Source organism: Pipistrellus kuhlii, unplaced genomic scaffold, assembly GCF_014108245.1.
Source record: "Pipistrellus kuhlii isolate mPipKuh1 unplaced genomic scaffold, mPipKuh1.p scaffold_m20_p_1, whole genome shotgun sequence".
Lineage (NCBI taxonomy): Eukaryota > Metazoa > Chordata > Mammalia > Chiroptera > Vespertilionidae > Pipistrellus > Pipistrellus kuhlii.
This window is the reverse complement of record NW_023425404.1, coordinates 154,733,413-154,754,898: the sequence shown is the minus strand read 5'-3', so window position 1 is coordinate 154,754,898 and position 21,486 is coordinate 154,733,413. Positions and strand designations below refer to the sequence as shown.

At 46.0% G+C, this 21,486-nt stretch overlaps 1 protein-coding gene across 2 annotated transcripts in view; it reads right to left on the bottom strand.

Moving 5' to 3' along the window:
• Window positions 1–21,486, bottom strand: part of SCARB2 (scavenger receptor class B member 2) — an 84,731-nt gene that overhangs the window by 47,577 nt on the left and 15,668 nt on the right. For both annotated transcript variants that reach the window (XR_006739740.1, XM_036413139.2), the window contains exons 2-5: window positions 15,561–15,718; window positions 7,747–7,894; window positions 6,027–6,215; window positions 845–936 (exon numbers count right to left, since the gene is read on the bottom strand). Coding sequence is in view for 1 of the 2 variants with exons in the window: in XM_036413139.2 (XP_036269032.1) it covers window positions 845–936; window positions 6,027–6,215; window positions 7,747–7,894; window positions 15,561–15,718 (587 nt within the window). In the remaining variant the exon portion in view is untranslated. The remainder of the gene's footprint in view (window positions 1–844; window positions 937–6,026; window positions 6,216–7,746; window positions 7,895–15,560; window positions 15,719–21,486) is intronic.

The window sequence follows — 21,486 nt, the reverse complement described above, 5'->3', positions numbered from 1 at the left end:
TGGATTCCATCCCCATTCAGGGCGGGTACAGGAGGCAGCCTGTCAATGTTTTCCTCTCCCATGGATCTCTCTCTCTCTCTTTCTCTCCCTCTCCCTCTCCTTTTCCTTCTCCCTCTCCCACTCCCCTCCTTCTCCTTCTCCCTCTCTCTTTCCCTCTCCTTCTCCCCCTTTCCCTTCCTCCCCATTCCTCTCTCTAAAATCAATAAATATATCCTCAGGTGAGGATTTAAAAAATTAACAAAAATTAAAGAAATAACACAAACAATCCGCAATCATTAAATTAAATTAAAAAGAGAACGTCCTCCATTCCCCACAGAACAAGCAGTGGTTTGGGAAGTATCGGTGCTGCAGCTGCACATGACCGCCACGTGGGAGAGTGATCTCCCACCACCGACGTTCAGTTTGTCAGGTGCGTTATCCCAATCTCGATTTTTAAAATAATAAGTATATTTGCCGAAACCGGTTTGGCTCAATGGATAGAGCATCAGCCTGCGGACTGAAAGGTCCAGGTTCGATTCCGGTCAAGGGCATGTACCTTGGTTGCAGGCACATCCCAAGTAGGGGGTGTGCAAGAGGCAGCTGATTGATTATTCTCTCTCATCGATGTTTCTAACTCCCTATCCCTCTATCTTCCTCTCTGTAAATAAATAAATAAATAAATAAAAATCAATAAAATACGTTTTAAAAAAATAATAAAAATAATATGTATATTTTACATGCTTATGGATTTTTCATCCCCAAAATGACAGTGTTAAAACATTTTTTTAAAAAATAATATGGAAGTGGACATTCAGTTTAAATAAAAATTGAAAAAATAATTACACTGATGAATCATTAGACTTACGTTTTTCCATTCCATTCCACAATCTTTGAAAAGTTAAGGTAATTGTCTTCTCCAGTTAGAAAAACATAGTCTCCATCATTAGTCCCATTTTTCTGAAAATAAGTGGATATGATTATTTAAAGTAACATGATGGTTAACTTTGTGTCAACTTGGATGGGCTATGGTGCCCAGTTGTTTGGTTAAACACTAGCCTAGATAAAGGGTTGGTTTGATCTCCAGCCCAGTCTGGACAAGTGTGGAAGGCAACCAATCCATGTGTGTCTCTCCCTCTCCCTCTCCCTCTCCCTCTCCCTCTCCCTCTCCCTCTCCCTCTCCCTCTCCCTCTCCCTCTCCCTCTCCCTCTCCCTCTCCCTCTCCCTCTCCCTCTCCCTCTCCCTCTCTTCTCCCTCCCTTCTCCCTTCAACTCTCTCTAAAAGTCAGTGGAAAAATATCCTTGAATGAGGGTTAATAAATATTTCTAAATATAGATATAAAAATAGATATATATCTCTCTTTGATTCTCTTTCTCTGGTGAACCCTGACTGATCAGTAACTAACAAATTTAATCTTCATGAAACTGCGCTAGGTGAGCCTAATTGCTACATGAGACTGAACCCGAACTAGAGAACAGAGGGAGGAACTTCTGAACCCAGAATTACTACACGATCCCCGAAATCTCACTCCTATGTACATACTACCCAAAAGAATTCCATTTTAAGGTAAATATTCAATGTTCGTAAAAAATTTGTATACAGTTGTTCATAGCAGTATAATTCACAATAGCCAAAAAGTAAAAATAACTCAAATACCCATTAACTGCTGAATGGATAAACGAAGTGCGGTATATCCATACAATGGAATATTACTTGGCCACAAAAAGGAATGAAGTGCTGATACATGCTACAACATGGATGGATCTTGTAAACTTTATACTAAATAAAAGAAGCCAAAGGAAAGATCTTATATTGTATGACTTCATTTATATGAATGTCAAACTTGCATAGGAATGTCTAACTGCCAGAGATGGTTCCAACTCAGAGGTGGTGCCCCTTGGACTCCATCTGTATAGTGCACATGTGTGTCAAGATGTTAATTTTACTTTTTGCCTAATAAAGCCACACTGAGTCCCAAATCCCCTTCCTCTCTGGCTCTGAGGAAGCTCCCACACAGAGAACCTGCTTCCCTCCCTCTCATCCCCTCCCTTCCCCTCCTCTGTGGCCCAGGCCAGCCCGCCCTTCACTCAGGACTAGGCAATCCAGCACCTCATAGGGGCAGGAGGCAGGCTGGGCAGGGAGGGGGCTTACTTAGGTTTTGTTTCAAAAACAAACCCCACAAAACCTTATCTTTCTTTACAAAAGCAAAATAGAAAACAAGAAACGATGCCAACCTTTGAACTTCAAAAAAACAAAAACAAACCATGGATTCCAGAAAGACAGAAAGAAAGTGGTTGCTAGGGGGAAGGGGAAATGGAAGTGACTGCTAATGGGAATGTGGTTTTTGTGGAGAGGGTGATAAAAATGTTCTAGAATTAGAAGGTAGTGATAATGGCAAAATCTTGTGAATATGCTAACGACCACTGAATTGTACACTTTGAAATGGCAAAAGTACTCCAGGCACTTGAGCTGGATCAGTGAACAAAACAGAAGCTGCTGCCAAGGCCCCTTTGGCTCAGTGGTAGAGCGGTCGTTCTGCGGACTGAGGGGTCCCAGGTTCGATTCCGGTCAGGGGCATGTACGTTGGTTGCGGGCACCTCCCCGGCAGGGGGTGTGCAGGAGGCAGCTGATCAATGTTTCTCTCTCATTGACGTTTCTGGCTCTCTGTCCCTCTTCCTTCCTCTCTGTGGAAAATCAAAAAAATATATTTAAAACAAAACAAAACAAACAAACAAACAAAAAAAACCAGAAGCTGCTGCCCTCATGGTGCTAACTCCTAAAACTATGTCACAACTGTTTCGTTCTCTTAAACGTTTACTATTAAATGCTTGTCCTGTGGCAGGCACTTTACAGTGTATTAAAAATAGCAAAATAACCAGACTCTTCTATTTCCATCGCTCTCAGCTGTTTCAAGTTTTGTCGTAGATATATTTTTGGGGTCTTAACACAGATGGCTTCGGGGTTAATAAACTGAGGCCAAGTACCCGTGGCCTGCTTTCTTTTTAAAATGGGGTTTTGTCCTGATTATAAACAAAATAGAATATTCTGGCTATAAAAGTAATAAATTCTTACTAGAAAATACAGAATGATGTATAAAAATATCCCAATCATCATCCTCTCAACTAATGGGAACTACAATTAGTATTTGGTCTGTTTTCAGTCTTTTTTCTACACAAGATATGTTTATAGAACTAAGATATATTTATATGTAATATATGTAATATGTACATTTATATTTACACAATTTTATATATACCTACAATTGCATATATATGCAAATTTTTTACTTACACATAAAATTTATTTCCCATGTTATCAAAATTCTTTATAATTTAATGACTCCATGACATTATATGGAAATAATTTACTTAACCATTCTCCCATTGTTGGATATTTAGTTTTGAGGTATTTTTGCTACTATAAATAATGTTGTAAGAATATATTATATTTATGCCTAACAAAATTTTCAGTACTTTTGTTTTCTAAACAGACCGCTAAAAGTAAAATTACTAGATAAATGAACAGGAACGTTTTTTAAGCCGTTTGATACATATTATCAAGTTGTACAAGGTCACCCAGCTGGAAAGTGGTGGAAGTTGCAGTGTAAATCAGTTTAGCTCCCCAAATGGCTTTTGTTAAACTTTGCTAACTGGAAGAACAAAAACTCACCACAGTTTCTTGCTTCTTTTGGCACTTCTGTGTTCACTGAGGCTGAACTCTTTTTTCCTGTCATTCAGCTGCATGCCTTAGAAAGCACCACACTCTCAGTGAAGTCTCTTTTCTTGGTTTGTTTTTGTTTTTGTTTGTTTTGCCTACTTGGGGTCTTTTTTGTCACTTAACTTTATTTTGCCAACTCTGTTAATATATCAACATGGTCCACGTACATCATGGCCATGTCATGTTCCATATATGAAATTTACGTGACTTTAAGAAATGAGGCAGGACTCTTGTTTAAGAGCAGCGGTGTGAACATTATAACTTGGTTGAAAATTCAAATGCCCCGTGTCAAAAAATGCTGAACCACCAATTTTAAAAATGCATGTATGTTGCTTCTTGAACTCCTCCACTTAACTCAGATGTGGCTAAGTGGTTACATGTTTAAATGTCTCAGAGTAACTAAAAAAAAAACTAAAAAAGGGTTCTTCCCGGCTGTTACCTGTCCAGGAACCACACCCTGAATGTGATGCTTCCCTGTCTCTCACCAGAACTTGACTTTGAGGATAGCAAGGACCAGTAGGTTTTGTGTTACTGTGGTGGGGATGTGAGGCGGGTACAAGGAACACATCTCTGCAGGAGGCGGAGAAACGTTCTGAGGATGTGACTACAACATTCACATCAGCAGCATCCGTCCTCCTGGTAGAATTGGCTAGGCTGCCTGACGTCTCAAAGATACTTCTCAGCAACTAGCATTTCATACATCAGAGAATACGTGCTCAGTGGGAGCCGCTTGAACTCTCTTATATCAAGGAGAACAGAGGTCCCCTAAAATCAGCAGGTACAGATATGCTGATTGGCCTTGCAATAGCAAACAAGAGTATCTGACAGTGAACCATTGCCCTCTTTCTCAGGAGCTCTGTGAGTTCACCTGATCCTACTTATTCTCACACCCTGACCCCCTGCCGGACCTCCCCCCACTAACTGTTCGTTGTTTCCACATTAAAGTCTCTGAAGGAAAAGTGTTTGATGGTGTTAACTAAGGGTGAGCAGGTGAACAGGCAGCAGAGGCAACTGTTGGCAGAAACCCCAGGATTGAGGAAAGGTTTGAGGCCAGGATTGGGCAGATACAGAACTCCACAGACTACTAAAGAGTTAGTATTTGGCCAGAGCAGATGAAAACCTAAATAAGAATATTATCTTTCTTTTTCTTCTTCTTTTTCTTTTTTCCAACAACGCTACAGAGTTTATTTGGCTCCAAAACAAAAACCAGTCATTCACATTAATTCAGAGCCATTTTTTTGAGCCATTCACGAAGGAGAAAAGAATAATGGTTCCTGCCATGGCTGGTGTGTTCAGTGGTTAGCGTGTTGGCCCACACACCAAATGGTCGCAGGTTCGATTCCTGGTCAAGAGCACATACCTGGGTTGCAGTTCATTCCCAGCCCCGAGCCCCCCACTCCCAACCCCCTTCGGGGTGCATGCCGGAGGCAACCAGTCGATGTGTCTCACATTGATGTTTCTTTCTCTCTTTCTCTCTCTCCCCTTCCTGCCTCTCTTCCTCTCTCTCTGAAAGAGCAATGGGAAAGATATCCTGAGGTGAGGATTCACAAACAAACAAACAAACAATGGTTCCTGAAGTGTGTATTGTAATGAACCCATAATTTGAAAAGCACTTTTATGGACTTCTCTCTTAGCCATTTCAAGCCAACCTTTGAAGTGTGGTCACTGCTAACCTCAAGTTAGGAATGATGAAACTGAGGTTCAGAAAAGTCCCATACCCAGCAAATAAAGAAGTCAAAATGCAAATCTAGGCCCTCTGATTCTAAGTTTTTCTGTGTTGTTTTTTCTGAATGTGGGGAATCCACGGAATCTGAGCGATGGCAGAGGGCTTTCCGCGAAGGGGCCTGGTAGAGGCCCAAACCATCAGATGAGACGTGGCATTGAACATGGAAGTGTATGATGGGTTGAAAGATCGCACCTAATTGATGGTTCAGCCACACTATGTACAGGGAGTCCCCAGAAATGCATACACACTGAATAATTATTAACTCCAATGGATTAAATCTAAAAAGAAAGAATCATTGGAATTAATAACTATTCAAAGTGTGTATACATTTTTGGGGGACACTCTATGTTTTCACAGCTACACTCATTCACAGTCAGCACTGGCAGCACGTCATGGGAGAAGATTCCCCCCCCAGCCTGTACTCCCCCCATCCCCAGCCCGACTAAAACACATCATTTTTTACATACTGTACAAGACACCTAGAATTCTGGGCCGTTTTGGTCTCCTAGAAGAAACTCAAAGTGAAGATGAAGTCTGGCTTCAGATGAAGTAACCCCCTCAGCTGAACAAAGAGGCTCAGGAAAAAAAATAAAATAAAATCACTTACCCCATAGTACAAGCCAAAATAGGGAGGGATGTCAGGTTTGAAAGGGTGGATGAGGGACAAGATCTCATCCTTGTAGCCCCAGAGCAACTCGTGGACCGTGCGCGTCACAAAGAACTCCTGCCGGTAAGCCTTCAGCAGGGCCCGGATGATCCTCTGGATGATGCCTTGCTGTGCCCACTCCATGGCGGTCTGGGGAGCACAGGCAGATTCAGAGAACAGCACACCCACCCCCTCTCCTACCTACCGAGCCTTCAGCTAAGGGAGCTGGAAACTTAAAGGCTGAAATGAAACAGCTGAAAAATTAGCCCACGAACCCCCCTCTGGCTCTGTGTACAAGAATAAAACCCCTCTGTTACTACCCTTTCTCAGCGGGAACATTTTTAACTGTGATCTCAACATCCCCATGGCCACCCTGTCATCCCCACACAGCGGGAGGAAAGAGAAAAGCTCCTGTAATGACATTGGCATCTGTGGCCACAAGGTGGCGCCATCTTCCTCCTGCTCTGGCCAGAGGCTGGGGCCCTCCTTATAAACTCCACCAGGGGCAGGGCAGGGCCAGATCTGGGATGCAAAGTTTCCTAGGCCCTGGGTCCACCATGAGTGGTCACCTAGAAGTGAGTGTGGGAGCCTCAGAGGGGGTCAGTGCAGGTGAACAGGAACGTTTTCTGGTGTCACATGTATTGTTATTAGATGGAATTACCAGTATAATCAGAGCCCACTGAAATCACTCCAGGCTGTGATCAATAGCCCAGTTCCTCTACTATTTGGAATGGGGGAAAACAGTCAATATGTATTTTGAGCAGAGGCCAGTTTGGCTCAGCGGTAGAGCGTCGGTCTGCGGACTAAAGGGTCCCAGGTTCGATTCCGGTCAAGGGCATGTACATTGGTTGCGGGCACATCCCCAGTAGGGGGTGTGCAAGAGGCAGCTGCTCCATGTTTCTCTCTCATTGACGTTCCTAGCTCTCTATCTCTCTTCCTTCCTCTCTGTAAAAAATCAATAAAATATATTTTAAAAAAATAAAATAAATATGTATTTTGAGAACTTAAAAATCGTAGGCAGAAATCTAAGAGATGGTATGCAAATTCTATTGCTAGTTTCTGAACCAAAACAAGGGGCAAATAAATATTTTTAAAATTATCAGCTACTCGCCCGCCAGGTATGGCTCAGTGGTTGAACATCAACCTGTGAAACCAAGAGGTCACAGTTGGATTCCAGGTCAGGGCACATGCCCGGGCTGCAGTAGGGTGTGTGTGCAGGAGGCAGCTGACCAATGATTCGCTCTCATTGATGCTTCTATCTCTTTCTCTCCCTTCCTCTCTCTGAAATCAATAAAAACAATTTAAAAAAATTATTAGCTACTTAAAAAAAATCCTAGAGGCATAAATTATTTGTACAAGTGCTGATCCTGAACACACGGCAAGAAATTGTGAAAAGAAACCCTAAAATTTGCCTTCCGTCGCTTTTTGAAAAGACCTTGTTTGAAAGACCTCAGAAAACTGTGTAAAATAAACTTTAAAGAAGGGCAAGGGAAAACATATTTTTCTTCTTCTATATGAATATATATATACATACATATATATATATATATATATATATATATATATATATATATATATATTAGCATAACTTAGCTCCTAACTGTAAAGCCATAATAGCCTTACGTTAGCTTTTACCTTTCCTCTAAAATCCACAATAATAGTACTTAAAATGCTAACTCACCACTGCAGGAATATTTAGTGTTCTAATTAAGTCACTTTGAGCATCTCCAACAGATAGGTTTTGTACAAAAACATAGGCTTTGTTGCTGACGGCTGATATTGTTGTTCCATTATCGCCAAACTGAATATCCGCTTTGTTTCTGATTTCCCTGGAAGGAAGGAAGAGATTTTGTTTGAAAACAATCACTACTTTAAAAACGCAAGATGCCCCCCTTCTGTCAGTATCAAAGCTATGTCCAACACACTATTCCCAACAGAACCATCAGCAACAGAGACTGCATGCCAGCACTGATCCTGTGAAATCGAGAGACGAATGCTCCAGGTTTGTAATGTGAGGAAATAAGGCCCAGAATAGAAGCTTCCGAAAATCTGTCATTCTCTTCTTTCCCCCCCACAATTTAAAAAATGCAGTGGTCAAGGGTCATCTTGACGGGGGCATCAAAGCCAGTGAACTCTGGGTTATGGTTTGTTCCCAAAATATATTCACAAGGAACACAGACAAAACCTGACAGAGGCCGTCCTGTTAAAACACGTGTGCGTTTGCACGTAGGGGGTAGCTACAGTGGGGTTTTGATTGCTAGACATTCGCTGCCCTTTTTTTCTGGCCAGACCCTGATTTTCTTTCCTCTCCTGCACTGGGCATTGGTGTGGGACCCCAACTCAACCAGTTCTTTTCCCTATGGCCTCTGCCTCCTGAGCCCTGAGCCTCCAGATGGAAAACACGGCCGAAATACCGGCTTCCTCCAGGGGGCGCACATGAGCGAGGATCCTAGTGCTCCAAAGCAGTGTTTTTCAACCTTTTTTGGGCAAAGACACACTTGTTTCATGAAAAAAATCACGAGGCACACCACCATTAAAAAATGTTAAAAAATTTAACTCTGTGCCTATATTGACTATATATAAAGTAATTCTCTTGATTAGGAATCAAATAAACACAAAGAAAGTATTTTATAATTAGTTTATTATGAAATATTAAGTAAACAAAATAGTGAAAAATTATAAAATTCTTGTCTTGTCTGCACCTACGGCACACCAGGCAACATCTCGCGGCACACTAGTGTGCCGCGGAACAGCGGTTGAAAAACGCTGCTCCAGAGATTCGGGCCTTTACGGCTGCCCTGGAACTTGCCTATTTCTTCCCAGCTGCAGCGTGGAAACTGTAACCCACTTTAGAGAGCCTTCACGTAAGTTTTCCTTTTCGTTAAATTGGCCAGGGGCAGTTGCTCTCGCTTGCAACCAAAGCCCCCTCCCAGAGAAGGCATAACCCAGGCTCTCTGTAGATGAGAAAAGGGATTTTCAGATGAGGTAACTAGCCCAGAAGGTGTTAACCAGGAGGTGGCAGAACAAGATGTAGAATCCTGGTCCCCTGACTTCACACCCCAGGTTTCCCTGGACTCCAAGGAGAAGTTAACGCACAGGGGCTGGTTAGCAACCGGAGAAGAGGACATGTCAAAGGCAGATGGCTGCCTCCCTCAGCCAAGGCTGCCGCCTGCAGGGGGCATTTCTCTCCTCTCCTCCCCACCCCAGAGCCTCCCTGCAGCCACTGGGAAGAGGGAAGAACTGCTCAGGGCGCGCTGCCCGCTTACAACCAGGCCCAGGACCCCTCTCCGGCCTGGCTGTCCACTGAGAAACTAGAAGCAGAAAAAATAACCCCGGGGTGAACACCAGTTTGCACACAAAGAAAGCCGGGCCAGGGAGCAAAGAGCTGGGATTCAATCCGGCCAAAACCCCAGGGATCAACTCTGCCAAGTTTTCTAACGAATGACGAAAACGAGTGACCTTGTAAAGCCTTTTTTTTATTTTTCCCTGAGCGCTGGGTCACGAACCTGGTGGCCTGAATACTTCCAACCCTACAGCCGGCATCATTTCTGTTTGTTTATGTGTGCTGGCTCTGGGGGACTTTAGAATGTTTTCCTTACAGCTCACCCTGTAAGAACCTGGTGTTTTAAAGGGAACCGGAGCATGGGAACTCCGATCCCTGTAAGCCTTGTCACTTGACTGGGTTTCTCAATACATTAAAAAAAGTCAAAGCCAGGGTTTCCCAAACCACAAAAATACTGAATTCACTTGGCAGGCACCAAGGGAGAGTGACGGGTCACTCACGGCTAACCACATAACTTCCCCTCCACCGCCCGCCACCCTCCGGCATGCCGACTCTCAGCTTTTGCAGAGTGGGCTAACCCAGTGGTTGGCAAACTGCAGCTCGTGAGCCACATGCGGCTCTTTGGCCCCTTGAGTGTGGCTCTTCCACAAAATACCACAGCCTGGGCGAGTCTATTGTATTTTGAAGAAGTGGCATTAGAAGAAGTTTAAGTTTAAAAAATTTGGCTCTCCAAAGGAATTTCAATCGTTGTGCTATTGATATTAGGCTCTGTTGACTAATGAGTTTGCCGACCACTGGGAACCCAGGAGGGAGGTGGCGGGGGCCTCGCTCCCAGAACAACATGTAGTCAGGGTGTCCGAGGAGCACAGTCCGGGGAAAACCAAGCACTCTGTCACGGAGGCAACAATACCAGCAAGTCTGGTTACCCGGCTGGTCAGCCACATCAACTAGAGCGGGACAGCCTTCTAGGGAACAGCGGGCAGAGAGCAAGAAATGAACAATCACTCCTTTACAGTGTCTGCCACGACTAAAGAAGCTTCTAGAAATAGAAACAAAAGCATTTTTGTAGTTTTTTTTAAAGGCAAAGTGAACCTTTGGCCTAGACAATTAATTAAGAAACCATGTTTGAAAGTGCGTGGTATGGTCCCTGGTACTGAGCAGATGCCAATAAATCCTGGTGTTCAAGGCCCAGGACATCCCAGGCTCAGAGGACAGCTTAATATTTGTTATTCTGGTGGCCCTGGTTATATGCCATCGGGCAGGAAAAGACCTGGTTGATTTTAGAGATGTTTCATTTTAAATCATTTTTTTTTTAAGTTCTTTAACAAGTTAAAGAAGATGCATAAATTCATGCACAGGCCCTCCCCGGCCCTGATGGTGCAGTGGTGGGGTCCCTCAGCCTGGCCTGCGACCTCTCGCAATCTGAGACCCCACAGGGGATGTCAGAGAGCCGGTTTCGGCCTGAACCCTTAGGCCAGGCTGAAGGACCCCACTGGTGCACGAATTCATGCACTGCGCCTCTAGTACTATCATATGATCCTTATCTTTCGTCACTGTAGTTCTTCATCCACCCAGTGCTCTCTGCTGAGAATCACTCAGATGTGACTGAGCACAGTGGGCAAAGTGTGGGTTAAGATCTGACTTCCCGGCTCTGCATTCCCTCTGGCTTCACCATTCCCAGCTCTGTGACTAAGGAGAAGTCAGTCATTGCTTCCATGCCTCCGTTTCCTGGGGCAATAACGTACCTTCCTTGTAGGCTTGTGGAGGGGCCCCCTTGGAGGCAAGTGGAGATAAGAATGTACCTTCCCTGTAGGGTTGTAGTGAGAATTAAATTTGCATAAGCTTGCCACCCATTTAGAACACTACTTGGCACATACTAAGAACTTAGGGAGCAGTAGCTAGACACGTTATGGGTGAGGGCTTACACTAAGCTCTGGAGATGGATGGAGAGATGTTAAGGCCTGATTCCTGCCCTCAAAGAACCTGGTACAGCACAGAGACTTCCATCTAACCAGCTCCCTCACACCTGGAACAGCTCCCTCACATCTGGAACAGCCCCCGCACATCTGGAACAGCCCCCGCACACCTGGAACAGCCACCTCACACCTGGAACAGCTCCCTCACATCTGGAACAGCTCCCTCACATCTGGAACAGCCCCACACACCTGGAACAGCCCCCTCACACCTGGAACAGCCACCTCACACCTGGAACAGCCACTCACATCTGGAACAGCTCCCTCACACCTGGAACAGCTCCCTCACATCTGGAACAACCCCCGCACACCTGGAACAGCCCTCTCACACCTGGAACAGCCGCCTCACACCTGGAATAGCCACTCACACCTGGAACAGCCGCCTCACACCTGGAACAGCCGCCTCACACCTGGAACAGCCCCCTCACACCTAGAACAGCCCCCTCACACCTGGAACAGCTCCCTCACACCTGGAACAGCTCCCTCACACCGGGACCCTATTCCACAGATGCCCTCCAGGTGCCGGAGGGACCCCCAGAGGAGAGAGGAGGGGCCCCTGGGGTGGGCGTCCTGAGGAAGGTGCTGTGCAGGGACACAGTGGGGCTGGTTCTGGAAGGAGCAGGCTCCCCCAGTTGGGAGGCTGCAGCTGGGCAGCACGGCAGAGGGCACAGGTTCCACCGGGCAGTGGAGGGTGAGAAAACGGTCCTGGGGAGGATGAGTAGCCTGCAGCGCAGGGCACGGCTGAGCTGACCACAGAGAAGATGGAGAAGTGAAGTCACAGGTGGATGAACGACCAGGAAGCAAAGGCAGAGGCGGGAAGCAGGCCTCAGGGAGGCGCTGAGTGGCACAGGGTTTAACTTTCCGTTACCACTGCCTGGTCCAGGAAGCGAGGACTGAACACGGAGCGCTCAGAGCAGGTGCTGAGAAGAAGCGCAGGTGGGCGAGGACGGGGTGGCCCACATTCGCTGGGGGTGGGCAAGAAGCATCTTCGCTCCTGAAGATGGAAATGGTTCTCCGTCCTGGCAGCGGCACCAGGACCCACCTGGCCAGCGCCCACAAGTCACTCAGGACAACCCTTTGGAGCTCACAGGTATCTGGTCACCGCCTTTTGTGCAGGACAAGGTGGGGGGGGGGGGGGTCTTTTTCTACTTTTCTTACCTCTGAGCGGGTCAAAGATTCTTTTTTTTTTTTTAGAAACTTATCTAAAGACGCTGTTTCTGTTTTGAGGAAGAAGTGGTATCCGAGAAGAGTGAGCCAGGTTTAAAAAATATTTTAATAATGGAAACAATGACCATAGAATTTCTAAACTTTCTATCATCTCTTTGATATTAAAAAAGAATGTATTCAGCGTGGCTCTGAGATCAGTAAAGGATCAAAGGACTAACGGTCAGAATTTGGAAGATTAAACAAAGTTCCTATCTTTGCTGAATTGCAAGGAGACAATTAAATCCTTAAGAAATTAAATGCAAAAAAAAAAAAAAAAAGTAGAGCTACAAGAAAATAGACTTGAACATCAAACCCTTGAAGGGAATAGGACTTTTTAAGCTCAGAAGTGATAGAAAAGTTCACACAGGAATGGATTGCACTATATGTAAAATTTAAACATAAAAAAGGCAAAGGATAGGAAAACAGTTGCCATGACTGTAACAAAGGGTAAATGTTGCGTGTCAGGTTTACAGAGTGGCACGGACAACCAGAATCCAAACGGGCACACAGGCAAAGGACAAGAACTCAGAGTGTGGAAACACCATCAGTTGGCAAACATGAGGAGAACATTCAATCCATGTGGTAATCGAAGAATGAAGTGAGAACTGGTCCACGTGTCCAAAAAGGGAACGGTTAAGTAGTTTTAACACTGCTCCTGCTACCTCTTGAATAGTATCACTATTAAAATATCTTATATAATAAAAGGTTAAAATGCAAATAGACCGAATGGTGGAACAACCGGACAACCGAACAAATGGTTGCTATGATGTGCACTGACCACCAGGGGGGAGGTGTGTGGAATGTGGCGGGTGTTGGCCACAGCAGGATGGTGGAGCAGATGAGCTGGGCACCATACCAAGGTGGGGCACTGGTCGCTGTCACTGGGGCAAGCCTCTGGTGGTTACTGAAAATGCTTTGTTCATGCACACTGCGGTCCTGGCACTCACATCCACTGCCAGCTCAGGAGCTGTGCTCACAACCACTGCCAGTGCCGACCCTGCTCACACCTGCATCTGGTGCAGGAGCCACCGCTCACACCCGCTGCCGATCACTCGGCACCACCAGCAGATGTGAGGGGTGACTGCCAGCCCTGATCGCCCCCGAGGGCTTCTCCTCCTCCCCCTGCCCCTGAGGGGTGATCGGGGCAGCAGCACCACTCACACCTGCCGCTGGCGCCAGCCCCACTAGCTCCGTGCTGTCAGTGGGTGCAAGTGGGGCCAGTGCCGTCAGCACATGGGAGCAGTGGCGGCAGGAGTGGGGGACAGGTAAAAAAGGTGAAGTGGAAGAAGAGGTACAAAATTCCAGCTATAAAATAAATAAGGCACAGGATGTAATGTACAGCATATAGGGAATATAGTCAATAATACTCTCATGACTTTTCACGGTGACAGATGGTAACTAGGCTTAGTGTGATGAAAAGATCATAAGGTATATTAATGTCAAATCACTATGTTGTACACCTGAAACTAATTAATATTGTACGCCAACTATACTTGAATTAAAAAAAAAATTTTTTTAAACCCTTCACTATACACAGTTTCTGTAGGCATAAGAAACACACTAAAAATGCTTTTAAAAATAAAGATCTGTTCCCTGGCTGAGTGGCTCAGTTGGTTGGAGCATCCTCCCATGGACCAAAAGGTTGTGGGTTTGATTCTGGTCAGGGCACATACCTAGGCTGCAGGTTTGATCCCCGACCAGAGTGTGTGCTGGAGGCAACAGATCCATCTCTCTCTTTGTCTCTCTCTCTCTTTTAAACATCAAAACATACCCTCAGGTGAGGATTTAAAAAAAGAAATAAAGATCTATTTTTTTAAAAAAATTGTTTTATATAACAACAGAGCTCATCTTTACAATTCTGTGCATTGAAATACACAGACTAAGATACCAATAATAGCAAACACCATCATGGGCTGGCACTAGTCTAAGCAGTTTGTAAATACTGACTCATTACCCCATGGAACCCTTACTGCCCTGTGGTGGAGGCCCTCGTTTTATCTCCACTTTACAGATAAGGAAACCCAGGCACAGAGAGCTGGTAAGTGGCAGAGGCCGGATCCCAAACAGGCAATTCAGAGACTGCCATCTGTGAATTCCGGCACTTGAGAATCCGACTGACTCATTCGGACTAAGTGAATCAGTCACAACCATTTATTGTGCAATGGGTTACGACAGAATTGTGAGGAATTTTTACCATTTTGCAGAAGAAGAGCTTGCCGTCTACTTCCCTCTACTATTTTGTTTTAAAACTTGTTAAGGAGGAACTTCACGGGAAAGTTTACTGTGGGTGGGGGAAGGAGAGCCTTGTGGAAGAAGGAATACTGCAGTAGGAAAACCGCTCTGGCCTAAGGCCTCCCTCTACTAACTTTCGGGGTGGGGGGGTGGAATTAAAGCCCAGCCGGTGTGGTTCAGTGGTTGAGTGTAGACCCGTGAACCAGGAGATCACGATTTGATTCCCAGTCAGGGCCTGTGCCCGGGTTGTGAGCCTGATCCCCATTGTGGGGCGTGCAGGAGGCAGACGATCAATGATTCGCTCTCATCACTGATGTTCCTCTCTCTCTCCCCCTCTCCCTTCCTCTCTGAAACCAATAAAAAATATATTCAAACAAACAGAAAACCACTATTAAAGCAATTCTCCTAATCTCTAACCCGCACTGCCATTGTTGCCTCCCGGACCCAGGAGGGCGGAGGAGGGGCGAGTGAGAGACTAGTGGGCTTTTCTGCAGAACACCACATTTTAGGAACTGGTCTCTGAGCGGGAGAGGGAAATAGGGGAAGGCCCCGGGAGTCACCAAAGAGAATCACAGGGTGACCTTAAAGGGCGGGGGTGAGGAGGAGCACTGCTCAGCAACCTCTGCTGCCAATCCAGGAAGCAGCAGCTGCATTTAAACACTGCCGGCTGGGCTGGGACGGCTCCAGGCCACAAGGCCGTCTCACTCAGATGGGGTCAAAGCTGGTGCTCCCGCACCGCAGAAAGCCGAGGACTGGGCCCTGGTGGGGGTGCTCCGAGGTGCCAGTCCAGCCAGGACTCACCTGTAGGTGTACGGCCCCACTTCTTCCAACCGAGGGATCTCCCCTCCGAGGATCTCCTCGGGATTGGTGACATTGAAGAAATAGAACTGGCTGTACACAGGCAGCGGGGGCTGCTTCCAGGAGTCGAAGGTCTCAGAGCCATTCCTCAGCACAATGGTCTAGGAGAGAAACCCGGAAGGACATTTACAAAGAGCTGGCTTTGAGCACAGAGGCAGGGCAAGGGACCCCTGACGCTGACCTCCGGGCTTGCTTATTTTTCCCCCCAGGCAATCAATGGCAGGCCCTTGAGAGCAGGGCCATGCCTTGTGCTGATAGGAAGCCCAGAGCCCTGCTAAAGCATAAAAGGTCTTCAAAAACACGTGTGGGAAAGGATGCTGGAGCCGTAGCTCCTGGATGTGTTCCTAAGTCCATAGTTTTATTTTCAACAACCACAACAGCTTATTTGTAATTGAACTAGAGGCCTGGTGCAGGAAATTCGTGCAAGGGGCTCGGCCCTCACAGCCCAGGCTTCATCCGTCTGGAAGGTCGCTCGGCTGTCTGGTCTAATTAGCATATTATACTTTTATTATTATAGATTAGTCCTCAAAGATACACGATAACCAATTTTACACATTGGGAATGGGATGAAAACGTATGAATTGCAACACACACAACAATATGAAGTGGCATAAAACAAAACTCAAGTGGACAGACAAGCAATTTCTCTTTAATTAATTAGCATTAGCTTAAACGTTATTAAAGAAAGTACCCGAAAAGTCCTATTGGCTGGGTTACAAAGATTCCCCTGGTCCTGCAGCCGCTGTGGAAGGCAGGCCATTCGGAGAAGCCCCGTGTACCCCCAACTCCCCCCACGAAAGACAAGAACAGGGAGACAGACCCAAGAGGGCTAACTGTGGTCCTTCCATTTGAGGGAGAACCACACGCATCCCAACATCTCCACCAGGGTCTTTAAAATATATTTTTACTGATTTTATAGAGAGAGGAAGGGAGAGGGAGAGAGAGAGATAGAAACATTGATGAGAGAGAAACATCGATCGGCTGCCTCCTGCACGCCCCCTACTGGGGATGGAGCCCATACTACAGCCATGTGCCCTGACCAGGAATCAAACAGGTGACCTCTTGGGTTGACCCTCAACCACTGAGCCACACAGGGTGGGCACCACCAGGGTCTTTCAATCCCCGACAAACCCATAACACGGAGATGCTTACCCCGCTTTAAAGATGAGGTAGCTGAGCTCTTGAGGTTTAGTGGCTGGGGTATTTTTTTTTTTTCTACAATCCTCCCTTCATTTTCCTCTCTTACCATTTGTTATAAGCTGAACTGTATCCCCCCCAAAATGTATACATTAGAGTCCTAACCTCAGAATGAGACTATATTTGGAAGTAGAGTTTTTAAAGAGAAAAGTACGGTTAAATGAGATCAGGACTACAATCCAATATGACCAATGTCCCATTAGAATGAGAGGATATTAGAACCAATAAAAACAAAAGAAGATGACAGCTGTCTACAAGCCAAAGACAGAGAGGCCACAGAAGAATCAACCTCACTGACACCTTGACCTTAGACGATTGGCTTCCAGAATTATGACACAACGAATTCCTGCTATTTAAGCTCCCAGTCTGTGGAATTTATTTTTTTATTTTTTTGACCGCCCTAGCAGACCCAAACTTATTCACCACGTCCTCCTCCTCCCAAGAAAAGAGTATTCTTTTCACCTTCCCGACTTGAGGCTTGGCCAAGTGACTTGATTTGATTAACAGAACGAGGGTGAGATGGCAATGCCTCGCTGTTAAGCCAAGGTCTTCAGAGGCACGGCAGGAAGAGCATGCCCCTGGTAGCAGCTGATCCCCCAGCCAAGGCCCTAAAAGGGTGATGTGTGCACCAGACATGAAGCCTGAACTCCAGCCTCGCTCAGCGGAGCCAGGCGGGCTCCCAGGGCAGCCCTCCTGCACACCAGAGTTCGGGATAAATGTCTCTGCTACAAGCCACGGAGGTTGGAGGGCTGTTCTCCAGCATGGCACCAGCAGCCTGACCAACACCTCACCCGAGGGGAACAGACAGAAGCCTATGAGCTAGCAGTCCTAACAGTCCTCAACTTGTTAATGCAGGAAAGCTACCTTTTCACGGTAGAAATTATTGACACACACAAGAAAGTAAACAAATCAAAATGTAAACAGTGCTCAATTCTGTGTCATCAACTCTAGGTCATTGCTATTTTCTCCTTGATGCGATTTTGTATTTTCCGAACTTGTATACTGAATAAAAAAATTAGCCCTGACCCATTTGGCTCAGTGGATAGAGCATCAGCTTGTGGACTGAAGGGGCCCAGGTTCGATTGCGGTCAAGGGCATGTACCTTGGTTGCAGGCACATCCCAAATAGGGGGTGTGCAGGAAGCAGCTGATTGACGATTCTCTCTCATTGATGTTTCTAACTCTCTATCCCTCTCCCTTCCTCTCTGTAAAAACCAATAAAAAATATAATTTTTAAAAGAATTAACTGTGGGGGCTGTTTCTCTGTTTTCCATGATCCACACAGAAAACGACAGGCTCCTGAGTGGAGGAGCTTGGGATTAAGAAATTAAAGAGAAGAAAAAAAAAGACCAAGAGGCAGAAATAGATTCAAACTGGGACCCGGGTGGAGGGCTGCCACTAAGATGGAGAGACAGGCAACCCCCAACACAAATAACACAGCGTATTTATTTATTTCCAGAGGGGGGGTTAAGGTCAAAGGAGTTTTGGGTGTGCCCAGGTCCTATTCATTCCCCCATTCCTGGGATTTAGCATATCAAGACCTGGGTAAGTCAAGGTCCCATACGTTCCTCATTCCAAGCACATGGATAAAGATAACAGTTTCCACATTTTGGGAGGCTGTTTCCTTGGGACAGCCATGCCAGTCACCTCGGACTCAGCTGACATTCATTTAAAGGTCATCCATGTGCATTCCCAAGGGGCCCTCTACAATTAACATTGAGAAAAAGTTTAAAAAGAAAATCAAAAAAGGAAAACGGGATCTACCAATACAGATGATGCAAAGCCCCTGGTGAAACAGTGTCTTCCACGGGAAGCTTCCCTGATGCCACCTGTCATTCATCCGGCAGTGAGGACTTGAGTGAACAAAGGGCCAGGCTTCAAAGCGTGTTGGAAACCACCGGCTACAATGTGCTGAGACAGCACACAACAGGATGTCACATATCAGCGGGCCAGGCCTGCAATTTAATGGAAACAAGGCCGCAAGGAGTAATAATAGCACGGCTTTCTTATGAAATAGAAAATATCCCAAGAATCTCTGCAGGGGAAAACAAAGGGGCCCTGGAACCAATGAACGTAGGGAACCCAAGCCTGTCAAAGCAAAGCTGGGCATCTGCAGGGCTGGGAGGGGCTCTGGCTGGTCAGAGAGCTGTGGGGAAAGCTGGTGGTTTGGCATCAGTTCAGAACGTCTGCTCATCAGCTTTCTATCCAAACAGCACATTATTAAAGTATTGCTGGCCTTTCCTCTCAGAACTGATTTCCTGACTTGAGCTCAGATGGATGAGACAGAAAACCTTCAAGACAAACCGTGAAACCCCTTCCCGCCAACGTCGGAATCCAGCTCAGTCTCTCTCCTCGGAGAGGCCTTCCCTGTCCATCACTGTCCCCGCGACTCGGGGGTCTCTCCCTGCCCTGGTCATCCAGGGCCTAATCAGTCCTGTGAGGCAGTTCTTAAAAAGAGCTTCGTGGCCTCTCAGCTTATTTCCTAAACAAGAGGAGGGAGCAGGTCAGGTGGAGAGTGAGGAAGCCCCCAGGCTGCTGGGATGCCATTCAGAGGCCCTGGGCCAGCGAGGGAGAGGGACTGACTCAGTATCAGAGCTTGGCCAGGAACGCAGTACTGCTTTCCTCCACTCGCCTACCCTACCTCATGCCATTGGAATAAAACGGTGTGAACTTTTCACACACTGTCATACAAGTTACACCGTAGACTTTCTCCGCCATTACGTATACATGGAGGACGTAGAAACAGCTCAGTAACATGCATTTAACCCTCCTAAAACAAACATGTTAACGATGAGAAAGATAACATGTAAATAATGATTTGTCTCCTGGAGGAGTTTGAAGACCCATAGATATTTTAAAAGTTGTCTGATTTCATTAAAATAAGGACCTCTTTTTCTTGCCCAGGAATGTTCAGAAAAGGGTAGGGCAATGATTTTTTCTCCTTCATGAATCCCTTCAACTGGATGAATCCTTTCGACCCTGTAATATATCATATGCATAGGACTTGCTTCTGAAAAAAGGGGTCAAACAGCCCTGGCCAGGTGGTTTGGTTGGAGAGTTGTCCTATACCAAAAGTTTGGGGGTTCAATGCCCATTCAGGGCACATACCTAGGTTGTGGTTTGATCCCGGCTTGGGGTGCATATAGGTGACAACTGATCAGTGTTTCTTGCTCTCTCTTTCCCTCTCTCTAAGAATCAATAAAAACATATCCTTGGGTGAGCATTAAAAAAAAAGTGGTCAAACAAAAAAAAAAAATCTAAAAATATAAGTTAATAGTAATCAACATGAAGCAGGTGATACTAGCAATCAAGAGTGAAAAGGAGCATATTGGTACTCAATATGGTTATATATTAGGTTAACTGTTGGCTTCTACAAACAGCTGTGATTTTCCTTTGATCCTCCCCACAGTGTCTAAAACAGCGCAGTTCCTGAAGAAAAATCTGTTCAATCAACAGAATGTAGCCCTAGAACACGAATACGCCAGCTTCCATCGACTTTGCTTAGAAGATGCTGGGAGAGAAGATCTTGATATAGTCAGTAAGAGGAGAGCAGCAGAAAACCACTGATGGCCAAAGGCAGAGCCACAGGGCCAGGCTGTGTAACAGTAGCTGGATAGCCACACCCCCAAGGAGCCTTTACAGTGCCCAGAGGAAGTGGCTGCTCGCTGACCAGCCTCGTCACACTCAGGTAAGGAGAAAGCAATAGCTTCATTTGAAGCACTGAAATGTGCTTCACTTGTAGCTCTAACACCTATCTGTGCATCTTATCAGTAATCCAGCACCCTCAAGAGCTGAGTGCAGGCAGTTCCTTTTGTGGGTGGAAAGAAAAATCTGTGTCCCCCTGTGACCCCTTTTACTAACAGCTGCTTAAAGAAGTGCGATCCCCATGGTTTTCTTGCCAAATGCAGAACTAGGCATGCACATCTGTGTGTGTGTGCAAGGCATGTAGGGGATACCAGCAACATCGATACGGTTTCTATGTTCCAGGAGCTGACCATCTAGTTACAGGAACATTGAGACCCACACATCAACATAAAGCAGCACGTGATAAATGGCCAAGGACGGTGTGGTCTCGCTAGTGTTCACACAATGGATTCTATGAGCCGAGATGAAGAATGGTGGTGTTTAAAGTGACCGGGAAGAATGAGTAAACATTTGGCAAGGAGAAGGAGGTCACAGGGGTGGGTGCCTGAGAGACCAGGGTTGATTTAACTGTCCTGTCTGGTTGGACAGAGAGAGCCTTTCCTCCCTGCCTGCTCCATGTCCATCTGTCTTTCCTAGAGCCCTCTGCTTAGTCAGAAAGACAGTGGCTGCGAAGAATGAGAGAATAAAAGATAGAGAGATGGGACAGGATTAGGTGTGACTGAGTATGGGTTTTCTAGGGAGCAGGGAGATTCATTCGGAGAAGGAGGCTGAGGCCACAGGAGTCTAGACTTTGATATACAATGGGGGGCCATGGAAGGTTTTTGAGCTTCAGAATATTACCAAGAGCCAGGCTCTGTGCTGTCCCTTTATCTCATCCAATCCCCCTGATGTTCTATTGTACAAGGTGAACATCATCTCCCCAGTTTTACTCTTTAGCCCAAAGCTCAGCACAGTTAAGAGAATGCCTGATGTTTGCTAGTAGGGGTGGGGCCAGCCTCCTTCCTCAGGACTCTCTGCAAATCTGTGCT